The 18,622-nt window shown below is 46.6% G+C and overlaps 1 protein-coding gene across 3 annotated transcripts in view; it reads left to right on the forward strand.

The window, feature by feature from the left end:
• The window catches only part of ASAH2 (N-acylsphingosine amidohydrolase 2), a 70,071-nt gene that overhangs the window by 2,396 nt on the left and 49,053 nt on the right, over positions 1-18,622 (forward strand). For 2 of the 3 annotated variants that reach the window (XM_047702952.1, XM_047702950.1), the window contains exons 2-7: positions 348-479; positions 3,258-3,463; positions 5,078-5,227; positions 12,195-12,371; positions 13,768-13,895; positions 15,962-16,039. In XM_047702952.1, coding sequence (XP_047558908.1) covers positions 353-479; positions 3,258-3,463; positions 5,078-5,227; positions 12,195-12,371; positions 13,768-13,895; positions 15,962-16,039 — 866 coding nt within the window. In that variant the 5' untranslated portion in view covers positions 348-352. Of the gene's footprint in view, positions 1-94; positions 208-347; positions 480-3,257; positions 3,464-5,077; positions 5,228-12,194; positions 12,372-13,767; positions 13,896-15,961; positions 16,040-18,622 lie in introns of those variants that run through there. The other variant, XM_047702951.1, reaches the window with a different exon arrangement.

Consider the following 18,622-nt stretch of genomic DNA (forward strand, 5'->3'; position numbering starts at 1 on the left):
ATATCACCACCATAAATGAAAGCGGTATGATGCAGCCAAGGAGTACACATAGATTTTGGCTGAGATGCTAATGCCAATTGATAGGCGGTGGCTTTTAGAATGAGCACTGTGCCAAGAAGGCTTTGGAAACCACATGTGAGTTCACCAAAGAGTGCTGTGATTGATTGGTCTTGTCTGCCCTGCCTCGGGATAGAGAAGCAGTGGCAGGTATGCTGTGCTTGCCATTCCTGGTGTAGTCTATTCGGATGGAAGAACTAAGACATCTAAGGCTTGGGCAGCTCAAAGCAGATACGTTTTAATTTGTGATTCTGTCTTTTTCTGCCTCTTCCATTTCTGCTTTTTCTCAGGAGAGATGGCCAAACGCACCTTCTCCATGCTAGAGACGTTCCTGATCTTCCTCCTCGTGTTGATGACCGCTATCACAGTAGCCCTTCTCAGCCTCCTGTTTATCACCAGTGGGACCATCGAAAATCACAAAGGCAAGTTGTCATGGGCTCTCTTGGATGTTCTTCCTAGCCTGTGGGAAATTTCTTGATTACCGGGGACACCAAGGCAAAGAACAGTGTCTGCTGATAATGCTGATAACAGGGCAGTTCAATGTGTACTTAAGCAGCTGGGATGGTCGTCTAACCTTTACATTAATTGCCCTTTCTGCATCGATAGCAATTTTTATCAAGCTTACCTTTGTCCACAAATAGCCAGTTGATAGGCATTATGACATGCGTTTATTCATCTCTCACTTTTCCACTAACCTAAGCCCAGTTCAGAATTCTTCAAGGCCCAGTAATGTGAGCATTTGCCCCAAACCTTCTCTCTTTCTCTTTGCCTTTTCTCGGGCATCACCTCCTCTTGGGGACAAAAGGAAAATGACAGGCACACTGGATATTAATGAGTCTGTGGAAAGCTTTAGAGAAGAGAGCGTTGAACTCAACATCTTAGGAGGGCCACTCAAGTTTTGTAAATGATGTGGTGTGGGGAGGTGGGTGGGGTGGGTAGTTGTCATGGTGTCACATGGATGCAGATCTCCAGAGTTTTCAAGAGAAGCTGGAATGGATGATTTAGGCTTCTCCTGATGTATTAATGTTGGGAATTAATTTAGTTTTGGAAAACAATGTAGGCTACATTACAGGCAATATTGGGCCCCTGAGTCTTTGATGATCCCTACTTTGGTGGTGGGTCATACACTGGTAAACAAGTAGAGAAGAAAGGCGGGGGTTGAACACTTTGACCGAAGTAAAGGGAGAGCTGGCTTTAGACCAAACAGAGAAGGAGCCCAATATTTTTTACCTCTGTTTTCTCTCTTATGGCCTCTTCCTTCCAGTATATTCTCTACCATGACCCTGTGCTTTGAATTTCCTGCAGAGGGACAGAGATCCTCTGCTCCAGCAGTGCGCAGAGTAGGCGCATGGACTGCTAGAAAGGAAAGCATCCATAGGACTTCTTTAGTTTTAGCTCTTAAACTTGGAGAATCCAGAGGCTAAGATTCATGGGGTGATCAACAATTATGATAACTATTCTCATAGTAGGAGCTGCTGTTTGTTGAGTGGTTGCTTTGTGTCAAGCACTACGGTCAAGAGTCTACTTCCTTTTCCTCCTTAATTCTCATAAAACTTCTATAAAGGTAGGTGCTGGTCTTAGTGTCATTTTCCAGATATAGAACCTGAGACTCTGAGGTCCCAAAGGAATTGTCCTTGGCCATTGGACATGGTTTGCCTTTGGCTGGCACCCCGTTCCTACATGGGTATCAATAAAGAAAAAGAGCCTGCCTCCTTCCTTGCGATAATTGATGTCTTGTAGCAGATGGAGGCTTGTGGTTGAGAAAATATGGATTCTAACTTCATGTCGAATATGGAAGAAAGAGCATCAGACCCTGAGTCAGAGGACCTGGGCTGGGCACCGGCTTCATCTCGTATTGTCCCTGAAATTGTAGTTCCATCACTTCTCTGGGCTTCGGTTTTATTATATGTAAAACTGAAGAGATGAGAGCCCCTCAACTCTAGGATCTCAGGGGAGTCAGCAGCCAGTCTCTTGACTAAGTACTTTCCTAGCACTAATGCCTGTGACAGTGGCATCTGTCGCCTTGGCCACCCTGGCTGTTGTTTGGGGTGGAAACAAATGAGCAAATAACAAGCATAGGTAACATCTCAGTATATAAATAGAACTAAAGCTATATGCCGGCAATTAGTCTAAATTTGTTGTTCAAAACAACCCTCGGGAGTAGAGTATTATCACCTCTATTTTATAGATGGGAATAATCAGGGTAGAACAGGGTAAGTGACTTGTTCAGCTAGTAGGTGGTAGAATTAGTTTTCAAACCCAGGCTATTTGGTTCTGGTACTTGCTCATGTAGTCTCTGTCCCATTCTGCCTCCCTTGATGTGTGTGTGTGGTCACATAGGACATGTGTGTGGACATGCACATATGCAGATGGTAATATGAGTAAAATAAGGTAGCACTATGCCAAGCAGACAGTGGTCTAGTGGGCATTCCAAATAAAAGACTTGAGAACGGAGAAGAGGGGGCAGCGTAGAGACAGCGGGGGTGGCATCCCTGGACACAAGGGTTGGGCTGCCTCAGAGTGTGACGGAAACAAACCAACTCAGAAGGGAGCTGTGGGGCTTGGTTGGTGGAGCAGAGAGGAGGAAGGTCTCTGGATGGAGAGAAGAGTAGAGACCAGTCCCTGGAGGCTAGGGTTAGCAGGCTGTGTGCCAGGAACCTGGCACCTGGGTTTGTTTGGCTGGAGGAGAAGAGCAAGGTGAGTGAGTGCAGAGCCGTGCGTTTGACGAGGAATGGCTTGTGATGAGAAGTTGAAGGATGTTTAATGCAGGCTTTGATTATTGGTCAGAAGTATCTCCAGTTCAAGAGAAAGACCCTTCTTAGGATTATTATCTACAACAAGTTCCTGAGATATTCCTTACCATATATTTTAGTTTGTGGTTTTTTTTTAAACATTTTATTTATTTATTTGTGGGAGAGCATGAGTGGGGTGGGGGTAGGGGCTGAGGGAGAGGGAGAAGCAGACTCCCCACTGAGCAGGGAGCCCAACGTGGGGCTCCATCCCAGGACCCTGAGATCATGACCTGAGCCGAAGGCAGAGGCTTAACCCACTGAGACACCCAGGCGCCCCTTTACCATATATTTTAAATATAAGAGAATATATAGATTTTTCCTTAGGAACCTCAACCTATGTGTTCTAATTGATGCCAATAAGTAAGTAGACTGAGACGTTATCCCTGAAATATTTTATTCTGCTTTTAGATTCAGGTCTCCCGTCCACCCAGAGCTCCCCGGTCACCATGGGCTCCACAGCCAGTCAAGGCCCAGCACACACCGATGGCACTACGACCACGCAGGCCCCTCCTGTGGTTAGCACTCCAGAGCCTCCTCTCTTCCAGAACTTCAGTGGCTACCATATTGGTGTTGGGCGAGCCGACTGCACGGGACAAGTAGCAGATATCAACTTGGTAGGTCCATCATGGGCTCCTCACGGAGAATGAAACGGGTAATGATATTCCTCGCATCCTACACTTATTCCAGATAATTTCATCATCATCATCATTTTCTTCTTCTCACTTTTTCATTGATGTCACTGCCGTCTAACACTATGAATATTGTACTATAACGAGGGGCCATGTGTTCAATGGCATCTCCTTTGTAAAGTCGACTGGACGTTTTTTTATGAATGGCAGGGGCAGGGCTGGCAAACTCACATACCACGGGGCACCACAGATGACAGAAGCAGGCCAGTGTAAGCGGATAAGTGTCTAGTGAATCCTCAGTTTGGGGGGCAGTGGGAAGTGAGGGGTACAGCCGGAAAGTGCATGGCTTTAGCAATTGTTGCCATGTAGGGCTGCCCTATCTTAAAGGTTTTTCAAGAGAAGCTGGTCACCTCTGGATCAGAGACTGAGGATCTAAACCTCTCAGTTGGGAAATAAAGGCAACTCTAGTTCAAACTGGAAACCTAATGTGGGCCAGCACTGCGGAAGCTAAGGAAGAGGCTTCTGTGGGTCCGGTGTGGCCTTTTGGCTGCTGGACTGCAACTTCTTGATTGTGATGATGGGTGTATTCATTCATAGCTTCCATAGGAAGACAGAACATGGCATTGTTTGATGAGATTTTTTTCTCATTCCTACCAAATAATCTTTAGATTCTAGGACTTGTTTCCCATTGTCTGTTCTGAGAAATAGCTCTGGAATGAGAACCCGAAGTGCCACTACTCCTGTGAGGGGTAAAGCAAGCAGTAGAGGAAGCATACTGAAGACTTCGTGGGTGGGCTTTAGGACATGATGAGAAGGGGGGTTTGCGATGGGTACATTTGGACTGACTTAACTGAGGGATGGCCAACAAGATAAAAGCCAGCATGAGGTACCCTCAGTGAAGACTATTTAATCACAAGGAAACCATTTTCTTTTTTTTTTTTTTAAAGATTTTATTTATTTATTTGACAGAGAGAAATCACAAGTAGGCAGAGAGGCAGGCAGAGAGAGAGGAGGAAGCAGGCTCCCTGCTGAGCAGAAAGCCCGATGTGGGGCTCGAACCCAGGACCTGGGATCATGACCTGAGCCGAAGGCAGCGGCTTAACCCACTGAGCCACCCAGGCACCCCAGGAAACCATTTTCTTAAGAAAAAGAAAGAAAGAATATCACACACCAAACAACCAAAAGGAAGGGAGCCTTCAGTCTTCAGCACATTCTGGGAATGTGGGATGATGGTAGGGGAACTACTTCCTTCCATAGTATCTCAGGCAGGAGAAAAGAACTGAAAACCCTGGAAGGTCGCTGACATGGTAACAGAATTCCAGAGCCAAGCCAACCCCTTCCTTGCCCATAGGCCTGTGAATGTCTCCTGCCAAACTGATGGTTACTTTGCATTTTTCCACACAGAAGAGTAAAGTCTCTCTTATGATGTTGGCTTTATTCTTGAAAACACATATTATTATCCCAGGTGGAATCACAGTGTCCCATCCACTGTGTTGTACTTCACCTTTCCTAAGTGGTCTCGTCCTGTGTGGTTGTACCCAGCTCTGGTGGCGGGGGAGTGAGGCAGAACAGCTCTGACTTCTCTCTCCTCCTCTTTAGATGGGCTACAGTAAGACTGGTCAGAACGCACGTGGCATCCTCACCAGGCTGTACAGTCGAGCTTTCGTCATCGCGGAGCCCGATGGGTTAAATCGAATGGTGTTTGTCAGCATCGACATAGGCATGGTATCCCAACGCCTCAGGCTGGAGGTAAGTGGCTGAGGTGATGATGAAAGGACATGTTTAAAACAAAAGCTCTGAGTGGATATGATAGGAGCTAAGCCCTCCTGGCTTCTCATCTGGTGAGTTTCTACTCTGCAGAAGCCTTTGGACAATCGTCCTGCGAACAATTCCAGTCTCAGTCACCTTGGTCAAACTTGCAAACTTGATGATGACAGCTCATCATCGCTGTTACTGTTTTTTACAAGCTTATTATGTTTGAGGCAACCTTCACATCCATTCTCTTACTTAACCCTCCGCGTTAGAAGTCAGAGAGCTCTGACTCTGACTTAGTAATCCTTCCCTCAAGTTTTTAGACAATTGAGATACAAGAGGCCAGATGAGAAGTAAAACACAACATTGAAATGCGATTGGCCATAAATGGCTGGAGTTGGGTGAGAGGGAGATGGGGGTCTCATTATGCGATTCTGATGATTTTTGTACATGTTTTAAAATTTCCGTAATAAAATGTAAGAAGAATACAATGTTAGCTTTCTTACTCTTTAAGCTCTATTGTAGGCAATGGTGGGCTCTTTTGTGATTTTCCCAGAATTGAGACTGTATTACCCCCTCTGTGGGGAAGGCTGGGTTTAGCAGAAGGTGCCCATGGGTTCTGGGAAGGCAGCAGTAAGATGTGCAGAGGGAGAGGGATACATAGGGTGATGGGTATGGCCTTCCAACTCTGTCTTTCTAAGCCAGGTTCTTGGCCTTGACTCAGTTGTATTGTCTGCATGGGATCAGGTCACAGAAAGAGAACGTGCTCTTTCAATGTCTGCTCTCATATTGATGAAGGTGAGCAAGAAGGGAGTCTGGAGCACCCAGGAAAGCGAGCATTAAATGTCTACGTCAGGGCCATGTTCTGTCAGCCTCTCTTAAACACTGTTCCTCCTGTGTCATGAAGTGACCAGTGACAAGGATGACAAGGGGGGCCTCAGAGCGTTTCTCCAATGTCACCTCCCCCATCTCTTGACACCCAAGGAGCAGGGATCCCATGTTCTCCCCACTCCTACATTTACAAGAAAACTATGAGATGGGTTTTTGTTATCCCCACTTTATGGATAAAATAATGGAGTCTTAGAAGAGGCAAGGAACTTTCCCAAATTCACACAGTTAGCGAATGGTAGAGCTGGGTTCTGAACACACGTATGCCTGATACCAGAGCCCTCGTTCTTAAAAGTGACATTATTCTATTATCGTGGAGGAAAAAAATGCATTGGTCACCTGTTTTCTGCACAGTACTTTGCTGGTCACTTAGGAGGCACATAACCTGAGTCGTAATCCACATTTCCTACAAGTTCACTACCCAGTTGTGGAGAGAAGGAAGGGCCGTAATAGAAAACACACTCTCTGTAACTCACTGGAGTAACATACAGTGGTGAGTTCGTTATCTATTACTGAGTAACAAATAGTCCCAGAAAACAATGGCTTAAAACAATAGACATCATCGCACATTCTCTTGGTCAGGAAATCAGGACTGGCTTAGATGTGTGGTTCTGGCTTAGGGTGTCTTGGAATCAAGGTGCTGACAAAGGCTGCAGTCATTGGAAGCCTTGACTAATCCACCTCTAAGATGATTCCCTTGTGTGGCTGCTGGCCAAAGGCCTCTATGCCCCACTTTCTGTATCGTCGCAGCCTAGAGCAGCTGCTCTCCCCAGAGTCACTGCCTCAGGGGGGAAGCCACAGTGCTCCTCCTAACCTGGGTCAGAAGTTGCACTTCTAGCCCATTCTGTCCATTGGAAGTGAGACACCAAGTCACACCGAAGGAGGGGAAAGAAAGCAAAGCGTCCCCTCCGAAAGGGAGGGCTAGCAAGGGACTTGTGGACACACAGTGGTTTAAAATCACCACAAGGCGGGGGTGCCTGGGTGGCTCAGTGGGTTAAAGCCTCTGCCTTCAGCTCGGATCATGATCTCAGGGTCCTGGGATCAAGCCCCACATCGGGCTCTCTGCTCAGCAGGGAGCCCGCTTCCCCCTCTCTATCTGCCTGCCTCTCTGCCTACTTGTGATCTCTTTCTCTGTCAAATAAATAAATAAAATCTTAAAAAAAAAAACAAACCCAAAAAAACCACCACAAGGGGACTGGGAAGCAGGGAATAATCTCATGACGGACGTGACATGTGAATGGGCAGGATTTTATTTTATTTCAATTCCAGAATAGTTAACAGTATTGTTATATTATTTTCAGGAGTAAAAATACAGTGCTTCCACAATTCTGCACATGACTCAGTGTGCACCATAGTGAGCGGGCTGCTCGTGGCCTTGACCTAGGCCACCCCTCCCCCTCTGGAAACCCTCTGTTTGCTCTCTATAGCTAGGTGTCTGTTTTTTGGTTTGTCCTTTTTTTCTCAGTGTTTGTTTGTTTTGCTTCTTCCATTTCACCCATGAATGAACTCATCTGGTACTCCTCTTTCTCTGGACCGACTTCTTCCACTGAGCATTATGCCTTCTAGATCTGTCCGTGTTGTTGCTGATGGCAAGATTGCATTTTCTTATGGAATATTTTATATATAATGTAATATATGATGTATATATATGCATCTAATGGTATATTATTCCATATATATAAAACGGAATATTGTATATGTTATATACACATGTATATATGTATACCACATCTTCTTTATCTGAATGGGAAGAATTTTAAATGGCTAACATGGGGAGAGAGAGCTATCAAACGGAGAGACGGTGTGACAACATGGAGACACAGGGAGGAATGTAGACTGTCCTTTGCAGGGACGGGGATTGCTGCCATTAGGACACATGTGGGCACGTAATTGGGAATACACCTGGAATGGATGCTGCTCATAATTGTAGAGAGCCTGGGATGCCAGCTTATTTTGACTCTGGTAAGCTCTGGGGATTCTTTGAAAACTTCTGAGTGGAGGAGTAACACAAACCCAATTTTGCTCCAGGATGAGGCATCAGGGATGTTTGATGCCAGACTGGGGCAGGAGGTGAGGACACAAATTAGCAGTTCGGTTCCATGAATGCCAAGGCTGTACCGGTGAGGGTCCGTGTGGGAAACTGGCAATCATGCTCGGGTGTTTCAAATGCAGGAGATGGAACCCGCGGGAGCTCTCTGGTGGGTCGGAAGCCTGAGCGAACTAGAAAGGGAAACTCGGGTGGCAAGAAGGATTTCAACTCTGCCTGGAAATTTCTCCTGTGCCATGTGAGGCTGGCACAAAGGTCTTAAATCAATGGGTGGCAGCGAGACTCCATGGCAGTAGGAGGTCACATTAAATGCTAGTGAGATTTGGGAGTGAATAGAAATAAAAGCTGACACTTGCGTAGTCCCCACGATGAGTCGTGCCCTGATTACTTCATATGCATGAATGGGTTTAATCCTCCAAACATCCGAAGGAGGGAGATGTTATCATTATGTCATTGAACGGATTGGGAAAGCGAGCTGCAGGGGATCGAGTGACCCGTGCACGGGCAGCCAGCTAGGAAGTGGCTGGGCGGGGTGTACCCACGGCCTCTGGGCGTCAGCACCCACACTCGCTACCACTACGCTTCCTGCTTTCCCAGAGTGTCGGCCGTGCTTCTCACGGGGAAATGGTGGGGTCATGAGAAGAAACGGGAGACTCAGAGGTGGACTTTTGGGGGTGGTGTCCAAAGGTAGACAGTTGGTTTGCAGAGGCTGTGAAGTCAGCAGTCCACCCAGCATTTGTCCAACTCTTCCGATTTCTACTTCCCTGTGCGGTCTGAGACCCAACCGGGAAGGCCTACCAACGAACCCACTTCTCTCACCCAGATGAACCCAAGCGCAGGCGTGAAAAATAAATGTAGCAAAATAGGTGCTCTTAGGCTGCTTTAGAACATCTGGTTTTAGGCAGCTTCTCAGTCTCAGCTGTAAGGATTGATGAAATTTCCAGCATGGAACGAAGGTTCGGGAAGATCCCTGAGCAGTGAGGCAGGACAGGAGAACAGAGCGGCTTGCCAGATCTTTCCGTGGCAGGAACTCAGGTGTATCAGTATTAGGAAACTGAATACAGAGGGGTGAGCTATAGACCCTCGGACAACTTCTTCACTCTGTTCAAACCCTCTCCTCTCCTGACATAGGGAACTTACTAATTATAATGATTACCCGCAGGCATTGTCATTAGATGATTGAGTTTTTCTTCCCTTCTTCTTGAAGTCCCATGTGTTGGACTTCATATTGGAGAGTATAGTTTAGGATACAATGGCTGTGAGCTGTTTGTAGTCTTTTTTTTTTAAACATGAGAGCCATAATTTCTTTTTTTTTAAAGATTTTATTTATTTATTTAACAGAGAGAGAGAGAGAGAGAGAGAGATCACAAGTAGGCAGAAAGGCAGGCAGAGAGAAAGGGAGCCAGGCTCCCCACTGAGCAAAGAGCCTAATGTAGGGCTTGGTCCCAGGACCCTGAGATCATGACCTGAGCTAAAGACAGAGGTTTAACCCAATGAGCCACCCAGATGCCCCGAGAGCCATAATTTCTATCTGCTTAAAGGCTTGATTCCTGAGAGAATAAGGAGATAGGCACTGACTTCTATAATCCTAACATCATAGTTCTCTGGGAATAAAAATGGGCGTAGTGCCAGGCTTGTAGTGAGTTTTGTGGTACCCCCTCAGTGACCTTTCCACCCGCTCCCAACAGACACCTCTTCCTTGTAAGTGTCGTCATCACTGTGTGGAAGAAGGTAAAAGAGCGACGAAACATGTGGGCTGGAGTTGGGTTCCACAGAAACGACATGGAAACTTCTTGGGATGGAGAATGTGGGCTACTTGTCAGAGGGAGTTAGTCTGGTCATGCCCTATTTCCTCTCCACATTGGCTTGCAGTAACCTAGCAATCAGCGTTTGGAGCCTGGATTGGTTCACAAGGCAGGATGGTTCGTAAGGTCTTCCTCATTCAATGGCCACACGAGTGGATGAGGGTGTGTAGCTCTTCACCTAAAACAGAAGAGGTTGGATGGATGTATTTATGTGTGTTGGGTATACGTACCGTAGTTCCCGCCACGCCCTTTTGCTCCGGGGTGTTGTTGGAACTGGCTTGGACCAGCTCATAAGGGCTGACTGTTAAATGTTCAGGAACTTGCTGAGCTCGTTGTTAGATTTTGGTAGCTTGAAATGGACTGTGGTGGGGGTATTTATACGTCAGACACTGGTGAACAATTCGAAGGGGGGGCTTTCGTTTCTGTCTGCATGACAGCTTCCCAGCACACTGCCATCTGTGCCATTCTCGAGGTAGACAGGACTGCGAATCAAAAAAGGCCTTCTTGTTTTGCTAAGCCCAGATTTGGATTCAGAATCCTTCTCAACACATTGCGTCTGAGAGCAGCTACCAGTAAGTAGGACTGGGTCCTCATGTAAGTGGTATTCACCGTTCCTGCCAGAGGAGAGACTTCATCACTGTGCCTGGTATTAGGTGATAGTGTCCTATGTCGAGGAAGGTTGGTTTGGGTTTGACACTTAAAAAAAAAATTATTTATTTACTTATTTGAGAGAGAGCGAGTGTGCAGGGGGAGGGGCAGAGGGAGAGAATCTTCAAGCAGACTCCCTGCTGAGCGTGGAGCCCAACCAGGGGCTCAATCTCAGGACCCTGAGATCATGACCTGAGCCGAAACCAAGAGTTGGAACTGACAGGTGCCCGTGAGATCATTTTAATGATTTTTGGCCTAAAAAAAAGTCAGAACACCTTTCCCAGGGAAGCCACGATAACACCAACTTTCAGATTCAGAAACAGGTGCCCGGCACCATCAGGGATTTCTCTCTGTCGTTTTCTCGACATGTCTATGCCCCACAAGCACACGTTATCACACATGATGAGATGTTCACGGGCTGTTGTTCGGTGCGCACTCCCCGGTCTCTCTGTGTGCATTATTTCCTGCTCCACAACAAGTCATCTGGAAAACTCAGGGGCCTAAACCCACACTCGTCCTGTCCTTTCTGTGGCTCCGGAATCCCAGGGGGCCAGGCTGGGTGATTCCGACTGAGGTGAGAACTGCAGTCCCACACCTTCCTGCTGTGTCGTGAGGTGGGACTCCCGGGCTGCCTGAGGCTGTGGGTGTTGGAAGGCTTCCTGAGGTGAAGGGTCAACAGGTCTGAGGGGTCGGCAAGCTGGTGCTAACGAGAGGGTTCCTTTCCACATGGGGCATCCCCACAGGGCTGCTGGGGTGTCCTTACATCATGGCAGCTGGCTTCCCTCAGACCAGTAAGTGTGACCCCATGTGTCCGGTTTTGAGTTCTTCATTTTGGGCCAGGAGGCAGTAAAGAGGCCTGGACACACTCTGTTCACGCTCTGTTCACTTTTCCCTGTGCACTGCCTGACCAGCTCAGGCTCTTCATTTTAAGCCTCTGATGGAAGATGACGCTTTGAAAGGTGGTTTTCCTCGCTGACATCCGTCACTCTCTCTTTCCCTACCCAGAAACATTTTTCTTCATGGCACTCACCCCTGCATGATCTAATGTAATATTATACACTTCTCTGTTTGCTCATTTCTCTCCCGTTAAGAAAAAAAGCTTCGTCAGGGTAGGAACCTCACCTATCCCTAGTGCTCAGACCAGTGCCTGGACGCTAACACTACATGTGGAATAATGAATAGGAAAGTGCACTCTTTCTTTCGAGACATGGATCTGCATTGTGGCCCTGCTACTTAGGAGAGCAGCAGGCATGGTATTTATCTTCTGGACACTTCCGCGTTCTCAGCTGGAAGCTTAAAAATGCCTACCTGTTGGGGTTGTTACAAAGATTCTAAAACAACATAATGTGTGTGATACCCAACCCAGTGCTTGCACAGAGCGAGGAGCCATGAAATGTAGGCCTTGGCAGGGACCCTTGGTGTTGATGTTGTTACCATGGCAACGGGCTCCAGCCTGGAGGGAAGGGCCACCCGCCAGGGATGTCATTGATAGGGACTGGCGATGAGCCTTTTCCATAGTGAGTTGTTCTGTTATCCCTCTTCTTAGTTCTAATTTTTTTTTTCTTTTCTCCTGTAGGTCCTGAATAGACTGCAGAGTAAATACGGCTCCCTGTACAGAAGGGACAATGTCGTCCTGAGTGGCACTCACACTCACTCGGGGCCAGCGGGGTTTTTCCAGTACACTGTATTTGTCATCGCCAGCGAAGGGTTCAGCAATCGAACTTTTGAATACATGGTCACTGGCATCGTGAAGGTAGGCACAGAGGGTTCAGGAGTGGTTTGCTGTGATAGGGAGAGAGTCCTTCTAGGATCTCGGGCTGAGCGTCTTTGCTCCTACCTTGCCTCCGTTCCTGATTCCCATGTAGCTTCTGGTCTCCCAGGCACCGACTGATGGAGAGAGGACAGTTCTCTGCAGGAAGCCTCATGCCGTTGTCTAAAGGGACGGTCATAACCTTTGTAACACAGAGGGCCCCATGCGGTCTGTTTTCTGTGCTAAGTCACACGGAAAGGAACCCATCAAGGACCCTAAAGTAATTATGAGTAATTGTAATCTTGCCTCCTATTTCCCAGACACAATGACGGGGGATCCTGTTTCCACACACACCCTCAGTGCTCACCCACATCCTCAATGGTCACTGCAGATGACATGGTGCTCCTTCCAGAACGCCCAGACCCCCTGCTGTTGCTGACTTGGGTGCCTCTTACTCCTCTCTCCCCAGCTCTCACACAGAATCCTTTCTAGTGTTCTCTTCATGCTTTTGCCTTTGAAATGTAGTCTCTCTCTGCTTTTTCTCATGAAGCTACTCTCTAAGCCCGGCAATCTAGTCAGCAAAAGCAGACATGTCTTTTTTTTTTTTTTTTTTTTTTTAATTGAGAGAGAGAGAGAGATCATGAGCAGGCGAGAATGAGTAGAGGGAGAAGCAGGCGCCCTGCAGAGCAGAGAGCCCAATGTGGGACTTGATCCCAGGACCCTGCAATCACCTGAGCTGAAGGCGGACGCTGAACTGACTGAGCCACCCAGGCGCCCCCAGACATGTCTTTAAACAATGTTTTTTAGATTCTGCCCCGCAGTTCATGCTTGGCTGCGTGAAATCAATTTCGTGGGTTGCGATACGCCCTGAGATCAGAGATCAGATCAGAGAGTATCATGGTGCCAAACACATCATAAGGATGTAGTTCATCTTGTGGACGTCTGTTTTAGGACACACATGTCGAGGGATATTAGGCTGTGATGAAGAATATATTGCTTATTGTGGTTTTGAGTTAGAAAAGTTCCAAAAAACTTTGCGTCAGAGGGTGGGGTGGATGGAGTAGGTATGGAGGAGAAACGCCTACATGTTACCAATTCTGGTCCAGTGCTGGGGGAGTCGCTCCCAGTTTGGCCCCCTGAACCTGAGGACGGTGCCTGACATGGGCGCCGTAGGACACTCAGGTGCCCATCAGTATGAGCTCCTGGGTTCCCAGCAATTCTGTGTCTCAGCCCCGAGGCCAACTGTGCACCCCCAGAGTGACTGACCCTCCCTAGCAGGGGTAGCTTGGAGACCAAGGAAACTGTCCACAGCATCCTTGTCTTTGTATTGACTAAGTCCGTACCCCACCAGGATTTCTAAATTCACAACTTGCTCGCGCTCTCTCTCTTTAACCCACAGAGCATCGAGATGGCGCACAGAAATATGAAACCAGGCAAAATCTTTATCAACAAAGGAATTGTGGAAGGTGCCCAGATCAACCGAAGCCCTTCTTCCTACCTTCAGAATCCCGAGTCAGAGCGAGCCAGGTGAGGGGATGATTGGAATCAGATCATGTGTTTCCTTTAGCCGTCAGTCACAAAATCTAAGCACACAGTTGTTCCTCAAGGAATGGGGTGGGATCCTGAAGGAGTATTAAAACTAAGATAAATTTGAAGCATGCTTAGAGTTTAAGAGTGGCAGAAATACCAAGTCAGGACCTGCACACAAGTCTGGGTGCTTTGCTGGCTGTTGGGGCGGGGGGGCAGGTGTCAATGCCAATGTCGGAAGGACTCCCGGCTTTGAAATCGGGCACGACTCTGGTCTCATCTCAGCTTGATCTCTTCCTAACCGTGTGACCTTTGGTTATTTACTTGTTCCTAATCTATGGGCTCTCAGCCTCTTCTGTATAGTGGAGATCAAAGTGTGGGCAGCGTATATTTGTTAAATTAAGGAATAGCTCCTTTTATTATGTCATTCAGAAGAAATCATCTTCGTCCAGGAGACTGTGGCAAGAGAAAGGACATAAAAGGGTAAAGAAACTGGAATGAAAAGCAAGAAATAAAACTAGCAGAGTTGAATGGAACAACTAAGGGAGATCGTTATTTGTCTTTTTTTTTTAACGTGCTGAACCAGGTCTGCAACAGACGAGAAGCACTTGCCTACTACAACGTGGGAAAAGAATATTTCCGTTTTGATGTGACCACTTAACCTTTTACATTTGTCTGTGTACTTTTCAGTAGATTTCAAAGGAGCTGATTTTTAGAAAACATAATCTGACACCCCTTGAAAGGACATGAAAGAACGCTTTACGCTGCAGGTCACGAATGCTTTTGCATAGTCCCTGCTATTTTTTTTTTTAATTAATTTTTTATTTTTTCAGCATAACAGTATTCATTATTTTTGCACCACACCCAGTGCTCCATGCAATCCGTGCCCTCTACAATACCCACCACCTGGTTCCCCCAACCTCCCACCCCCCACCCCTTCAAAATTCTCAGATCGTTTTTCAGAGTCCATAGTCTCTCATGGTTCACCTCCCCTTCCAATTTCCCTCAACTCCCTTCTCCTCTCCATCTCCCCTTGTCCTCCAAGCTATTTGTTATGCTCCACAAATAAGTGAAACCATATGATAATTGACGCTCTCTGCTTGACTTATTACACTCAGCATAATCTCTTCCAGTCCCGTCCATGTTGCTACAAAACTTGGGTATTCATCCTTTCTTTTTTTTTTTTTTAATTTTTTAATTTTTTTCAGCATAACAGTATTCATTATTTTTGCACCACACCCAGTGCTCCATGCAATCCGTGCCCTCTACAATACCCACCACCTGGTTCCCCCAACCTCCCACCCCCCACCCCTTCAAAATTCTCAGATCGTTTTTCAGAGTCCATAGTCTCTCATGGTTCACCTCCCCTTCCAATTTCCCTCAACTCCCTTCTCCTCTCCATCTCCCCTTGTCCTCCAAGCTATTTGTTATGCTCCACAAATAAGTGAAACCATATGATAATTGACGCTCTCTGCTTGACTTATTACACTCAGCATAATCTCTTCCAGTCCCGTCCATGTTGCTACAAAACTTGGGTATTCATCCTTTCTTTTTTTTTTTTTAATTTTTTAATTTTTTTCAGCATAACAGTATTCATTATTTTTGCACCACACCCAGTGCTCCATGCAATCCGTGCCCTCTACAATACCCACCACCTGGTGCCCCCAACCTCCCACCCCCCACCCCTTCAAAATTCTCAGATCGTTTTTCAGTCCCTGCTATTTTTAAGAGATTCTATTAGAATTTAATCTGAGTCGAAATTTCAAGGTCAGATCCTTTTTGTAAGAAATACCAGTATGTTATTGAGGATCACGTGTAAGACATAGAGATATACACGTCACCTCTCGTTGGCTGGCCTGATGCCTCTGACTCTGGTGGCATTTGCAAACCATTTCTTTAGCAGAGGAATGGGGTCCCTGGTGTGGTTCGTGAGACTGTCAGCCTGTCAGGGCGCCTGGCTTACAGAAAGGCGTTTTGGTTTCTGTGTCAGCTTCTACTGCTGGTCACACAGGAGGGCCAGGCTCTGAAATAGAAGTGAGACTGAGTTTCTTTGTTTGGCTGACTAGGTATTCTTCAAATACTGATAAAGAAATGGTCGTCCTAAAGATGCAAGATTTGAATGGAGCTGAACTGGGCCTCCTCAGGTACTCTGTTCACCTTTTTTTTTCTTTTTGGTTTTCATTCTGTCTGGATAACTTTCCTGAATCCTGCGGAGGGGAAGGGGGGAGGGAGAGACTAGAATCGTGGCAGAAGGGGTTGAGAATCTATTGAGTGGTTAAGAGTCCAGACATGGCAATCAGACCCATCTGGGATCCAGCCGTGGACCCCGGGGCAAGATTCTCAGCTTCCCAGGGCTCAGTTCCACAGCAGGAAAACAGGGTTAGTTAAAGGACGATGTAAATGGGGGAACTGCGTGCAGAAAGCAGCATAGCATCTGGCGTGTGATGTAAGAATTCAGTCAATTCAGTCCATGCTAGTGCTTGTTCCTCTCTCACGACGTCAAATACGGGACTTCCCCCCTGTAATGAGATGCACCACTCTCTCTGGGTAAAATGAGAAAATGCTCTGACCGACCAGGCATGGGATGGTGGGTTCGAGATGATTTACCTGTGTTTTCCTACAAGAAAGAAGTGACATCTAACGTAGGACAGTGCTAACTAGTGATGGAAGCAGAATCGAGGCAAAAACTACAGCTTGGCATGGATTTGAGTCCCGTTTTATATGTAAGAGAACGTGGATTTTGTTTTCTTCAAAAAGAAGGCATTAGCATTCACGTGTGAATTTGGTCCCTGCAATCGCACCGTCTCGGCTACTGGATGGGTAACAGTGCCGATGCCTTGATATGCGGATTCCAAGTGATGGAGGATGCCCAGTGGGAGCACAAGATGGCGCACGGGCCCTGCGGTTAAGTGGCCTGGGGTCACTCTGGGTTCTCATTGTGATGAGCTATGTGACTTTGGCTAAGTTACTAAACTGCTCTAAGTCTTGATTTTCTTGCTTTCAAAATGAGGGATGAGGTGAGCCCTCAAAATGTTGCTAATAAGTGTTAGTGAAGGCAGTACGTGAAAGTTTCTATGGAAGTCAAATTCACAGTTAATTAAAAGTAATAAGTAATAATAGGTGAATGAAAAAGTAATAAGAGGTGAATGAAAACATGAAAGACCATGACCAGGACTGGCACTATAACTAGTTGGGGGTCAGCCTGGTGATGCAGTGTTCTAGTGTTCATGTAGGTTTTAGGACTTGAGTTCAAATCCTAACCTTCTACTTACTAACCCTGAGGCCTGGGGGAAGTAACCTACCTACTTACACCTCAGCCATTCCATTTGAGACTGGGAATTCCATTGAAACTCATAGGATCGTTTCAAGACTAAATGAGGTAATACTTGCAAAGAACGCCATTACTGGCTTATCAGAGTGCTTGACATTCTCAGCGTTGGAGTTACTTCTTTGGGTTTCAGGTGAGGTCACTAGAAAGTCCCTGATAAAATAGTCTTTATTTTCCAGGCTGACATAATAGGAGTCATCCATCCACTAATGATTAATTCATCTACTGATCAGTGCCCCCGGCCCGGTGTTTCACTCAATAGACTTTCTAAATATCAGGGCTGCGACTGTGTGCTGGGGGTATGAATAAGGCATGGTTCCTATCTGGAAGGTCCTATTCCTGACCAGTGGGATGATTGGGGCAGGGGACAGAGACAGACAGACAAGGAATCATAACATAAATCACATGGTCACGAGTGTTACCACCTGGGCATGAATAAATGCTGTGGGAATTTGAAGGAGCTGGCACTGATGCGGGAGCAACGTGGAAGGCTTCATAGAGAAAATGACGTTCATATTGGATCTGAAGGACCCGGGGGATTTCTCACGGAGTCCTGAAAACACGGTGAGCTGTGAGGCCGGAGTATGGGTGACTATCAGACAGGGGGCTAGGGATGAACCTGAAAAGGTGAGCTAGTTCCAGACTGTGAGTCATGCTGGTGGGACATTTGGTGCAGAGACCATCAGGACACAAGCGTGTCATCTGTGACTAGTACGAGAATCCCACATTTATTGGGAGAAGGACCATTATTCCTTGTCGTTTCTGCCTAACTCCTGGCCAGATGACTGAGACCGTTCGTGATTCCCTTTTATTAGTTTCCGAATCATTTAGCAATGCCAACGGAAAGCTAAAACATATTATCCTTTTGACAGATGTTCTTTGCTTCCTTGCATATGACTATATGACATATCTAGAAGTCTCAGGGTCAACTGTCAAGGTTATAACAGCTCTTCTCCATCTGCTAGGCGTTAACACAGTGCAATAACTTTCTATTGTTTTTGTAGCTGCCATATGTTCTCCGTGATATAATTGCTCCAGCAATTGCTTCTTGTTGCATCATGATAATTGGTCTTTGAATGCATTAAAAATGATCCAAAGCATAAAGTCAAGTCTGGGCTGCTCAGTAACTCAGCCGCCACATGTAGGTGCCTGCTGTTAGGCAGACTCCCAAGGTAGGAGGAGTCTGAATCTCAGATTTGCAGAGCATGGGTATCATCTAGTTCAAAGGTCAGCTATGGCCTAGAAAGGGGATGCAATCTGTCTGTTATCATGGCCGAGACTATTCTCTTTGCACTGAAAATCATATTGAAGCCCACAATTGATTCTCTGCTACTTTCATTTTTGTTTTCATTTCTTCATTCCCTAAGTCTGCCCTGGGTACCTACTATGTGGCATGCAG

This window comes from Lutra lutra, chromosome 14 (assembly GCF_902655055.1).
Source record: "Lutra lutra chromosome 14, mLutLut1.2, whole genome shotgun sequence".
NCBI classification, from domain to species: Eukaryota; Metazoa; Chordata; class Mammalia; order Carnivora; family Mustelidae; genus Lutra; species Lutra lutra.